At 38.7% G+C, this 4,503-nt stretch overlaps 1 protein-coding gene across 1 annotated transcript; it reads left to right on the forward strand.

The window, feature by feature from the left end:
• Window positions 1-618: 618 nt before the first annotated feature.
• On the forward strand, window positions 619-3,798 carry LOC105449219 (uncharacterized protein C18orf8). Its single transcript, XM_011688238.1, has 11 exons — window positions 619-838; window positions 929-1,234; window positions 1,333-1,507; window positions 1,580-1,739; window positions 1,812-1,917; window positions 2,003-2,156; window positions 2,264-2,327; window positions 2,406-2,625; window positions 2,721-2,890; window positions 2,974-3,249; window positions 3,330-3,798. The coding sequence occupies exons 1-11, from the start codon at window positions 710-712 to the stop codon at window positions 3,589-3,591; spliced, it is 2,022 nt and encodes a 673-aa protein (XP_011686540.1). The 5' UTR covers window positions 619-709; the 3' UTR covers window positions 3,592-3,798.
• Window positions 3,799-4,503: the final 705 nt, after the last annotated feature.

Genomic DNA, 4,503 nt, shown 5'->3' on the forward strand with positions numbered 1-4,503 from the left:
GACTTTGTTCCGTGTATATTGTTTGGTTCTATTATCCGTGTTATATGTATATATATATATGTATATATATAAATGATACTGTGTCAATCAGAGAGAGACACCTGAGAGAGGACATAACAGGCCTTTTGCCAATAACCTCAAAATACCCTCGTGTACTAATGCCCTCTGAAGAAGTGGATGTAAAGTACACAGCAACCCTTCTGTACCGCGGGTATATTTATTTTAAATACGATCAACCCCTGGAATAAATTTAAAAAAAAATGCCATATAAAATTGCATTTGAAAAGATTTATATATGACTTTTAGCCTTCCATCAAGAAATATCCAAAATAATATTACTTTATAATTATATTTTGTACATACACATAACACGGATAATAGAACCATAAACAATATACACGGAACAAAGTCGAAGACTGTGGTTACTTGCCAGAAATATTCGTAATCTGAGAGAAAGAGGACATTTGATTTTCGAATGCGCAATTTTTCGAGAATAATGTCCCAGCAGTCGAAAGGTAGATGTAGCACGGACACGCACCGCAAATTGTATACCTGCGGTGCGGAAAGTTGCCATGTAGTTTACATCCACTCCTTCAGGTGGCGTTAGTGAGCACGAGGGCATTTCGAGGTAACCTGCAAGAGGCCGTCATGTCCTCCCTCGGGTTTCTCACTGCTGTCGAGCTTTCCGGGTAGGATCAGATGATCAGGTATGCCAGACATGGAAGCTGATGATCGGGGAAAGAGCGATGACTACTACCTGGAGCTGTCTCCCGATCCCATCAGGTTCGAGTCGGTCAGCTGCCTCACGAATGTGTTTTTCGATGACTCGAAGCAGCAAGTTAGTCGATCATTTGTTCCCGGTATACGTGAAAAGGAATCTTCCGCCTCTACTCCGACGCGATGACAAAACAACACGATTTGCGTACAGGTGTTCGCTGTCCGCTCGGGAGGCGTTACGGGGGTGCTCGTCAAGGGCCCGGATCAGAGCTTGAACTTCCGGATGGAGGATCGAGGCCCCGTGATATCCATCAAGTTCTCGCCCGACATGAACGTGCTCGCGATTCAGCGCACCAATTCGTCGGTGGAATTTGTCAACTACTCCTCCGTCTCCGGTTTGGATCACGTCGAGTACTCGCAGCCGTGCAAAGGGAAGAACGCCACGATACTGGGCTTTGTGTGGACGCACGGCACCGAGATACTTATAGTCACCGATCACGGTGTAGAAATGTTTCAGGTGCGAAAAGTTTTCCACGTCGTCTCTATTTTATTATCATTATCTTGTATTGAGAGGAATTTCGACAGTCGGTGCTGAAATCGTCGTTGTTGTCGCAGGTTAATCCAGAGAAACGTAACGTCAAGGCACTGAAGTGCTTGAGCTTAGGTGTAAATTGGTTCGTATTCTGCCCCAAGAGTTACCTGGTGCTACTGTCATCCGGCACTGTTGGCAATCAAATACAAGCGCTACACATTACACCTGGCAATATTCACAAGTTGACTAAGTTTGAAAGTTAGTAGGGAGCAGCGTGTTTTGATACTGAGCCGAGCGAAAAATATTTTCTACATGTTCATGATGTTTCAGTCGAGCATAGCGTGACGAAACCAGGGAAGCTGGCAGTTTCCGAACGGGACGTAGCATTGGCCGTGTTGTACGGGACGCCTTGTATAATTTTGTTGCGGCATCAACCAGGAGCCAACCGCTCAATGGGAACGGCATTTGTATACGTCTATACTGTGCACAAGTGAGATTTGTTGCTTTAAACGCAATACTTGCAGTAGTATCCTTGCAATGTCACAGCTGTGTCTTTTTGCAGAATGATGACCATTAAGAAGAGTCATATGCTAAAACTGGATGTTGGTGGCAGATTTGCTATAAACGTTGTTGATAATCTCATCATTGTTCATCACCAAGCGTCAAAGGTTTATATTACTGTTAGATGTAAAAAAGAAGTTTATTTAAAACAGCAGAATTTGAATTTGAATTGAATTTTTTATTTTTATGTAGACATCAATGATATTTGACATTATGATGTCGGGTGTGAGTGATGGAACAGTGATGCATCATACAAGCGTAACCACAGCAAAACCGATTAAACCTTTCAATCTGAAAGTACCAGGTGCAACCTTGTCCGATCAGATGTATCAACCGTGCCAGTTATGTATCCTTCTGTCAGAATGATTGTATCGATACCTATTAATTTAATAAGTAATATTTACAATAATGCACATTATAAATCTAAATATTAAGTCTTAACACACTATATAGATTCCCCTAATTGGGTCGTTTTTCAACCAAATATAATAATTGATGTAAAACTGGGTTGTTTATGGTACGTTCGGTTAATTATAATATCTTGTCTCGATTTAAATTCACGCATGACTTCTCTCATTTATTAATAACTAAACAGGTACATCGAGCTCAGATTGGAAGTTTTGGTGAAATTAATCACGGATAAAGTGCTTTTAGTAGAATTTTTAATGCAGCGGTCGAACGCTAAGCAGATATTAATACAAGTCTTGCAGAGTTTTATGACCCAGTTACCTGTAAGTTTAATGGAGATGCCGACCATATTCGATAAACTTAACGTTGTATACAGAAATTATTTAGAGAATGAAATACAAAACCAGGTAATTCTAGATTACATTCCTCTTTGTTACATACAATTTTTTTTTTTGGATGTGCTGATGAGCAACATTAAATTGTGTTCGTTTATCAATTGCAGATGGGAACGCCTTTACAAAATAATGTTAAGAATGTAACGACAGTGGCTGAAAATTTTAAGTATAAACTATTGCTCGATCAAAGCGACATGTACAGTCACATATTGTCCAAATTTCCCGAGAATACAATCGAACCAAAGATGATAATATGGGTGCTACTCGAATATATCAGGTACATGGGAATTGATATAACAAATGATAACAATTACAATAAATTTATCGACAGTTTATTTTAAATAAATAATTGTTTCACAGATCATTAGCCGAACACGGTATACCGGTGCAACATTACTTGCACGAATTGGTCATCACGACGTTGGTGCATCGGAAGGCTTACTACCAGCTGCATCAGTTGTTACAGTACCATGTGGTCGCCGATTCGAAGCCTTTAGCTTGCCTGCTGCTTTCCCTGGAGAACTTGTATCCGGCGGCACACCAACTGGCATTGGACATGTTGAAACGGCTGGGGAACGCGCACGAGGAGATAATCGAAGTGCTTTTATCGAAGGGATATATTCTGGCTGCCCTACGGTAATTTGGAGCGCTATCTTTAATTTTTACGTTTGAAATAACGTATTCGCACGTATATTTATTATATCTCTGCGCTCCAGATACATTCGGTCGGTCGGAATGGCGGATCAAGTGTCGGCAAGAAAATTCTTAGAGGCGGCGAAAGCCACCGACGACGCGACGCTCTTTCACTCGGTCTTCAAATTCTTCGAGCAGCGCAACTTGAGGCTGCACAACACCACGGCCTTCACGAAGGGGGAACACTGTCAGCCATACGTACAGCATTTCAAATATCTATTTCAAGGAACGGACAATGAGTGTAATTCGGACACGAACTCGAACGTTACCACTATTTCTTCGTAGGATTTTAATATCGATATTCGTTTACGAATAATAGGTAAAAGAATCTACTTTTTTTATTTTTATTTAACGAAGCTGATAGAGAATTTATGTGCTTTAGCCGCTTCGTAACCTGTAAATTCCTGTAATGTTGTACAAATATATATTGTTATGAGGATTATTTATTATGAGAAAGAGAGAATAAAGAGATTAAGAAGAATTTGTAAGGTACAGCGGATTAATTTGAAGTGTGGTAATTTGGATACTAGTAAGCATTTGCTAAAATTTCAAAAAAAAAAAAAAAGATTTTAAAATACATTTTATTATATTAATGTCTGATTTTATATCAATAAAATCTCTTATTTTTCTAAAATTCTTGCAAATGCTTACTATTATCCAAATTACCCCACTATTCGAATTACCCCGCTGTACCTTAATATATGTAAACATTTACCTGCAAGAGAATATCTCCTTTCCGTCTTTTCACACTTCCAAGTCCACGTTGCGGGATTTTCTTTATTACGGGAATTATACATTCGAGACTTACAAAGTATAAGGTTTCTTTAATAATCTTTTAATAGCGAGACTTATACGTAATGTAATACATTCATAATGAATTTCTTATTTACGAAGTAAGTACTCGATAATATCAGCATTCGTTTTTCTCTTTTGATGTGTATCTTCAAAACGATACATCGCACGATATAGAGATTCTTCTTAATTAAAAAAAAAAAAAAAAAAAACGAATAATCGTTTCTTGCGTCCTGATAAATGCGATGAAAGGTAAACGAGTTGGTCGCCAGTTAGGTCTACGAATTACAATATTGAGTAGAATTTACATTTGTAGGAGAAGAAGATAATAGATTCTGTATACATTAGAGATATACAATAAATATACAATCTGTTACAGTAAACCAAGGACTATACAGTAACAGA

Source organism: Wasmannia auropunctata, unplaced genomic scaffold, assembly GCF_000956235.1.
Source record: "Wasmannia auropunctata unplaced genomic scaffold, wasmannia.A_1.0 LD336076.1, whole genome shotgun sequence".
Taxonomy (NCBI): Eukaryota; Metazoa; Arthropoda; class Insecta; order Hymenoptera; family Formicidae; genus Wasmannia; species Wasmannia auropunctata.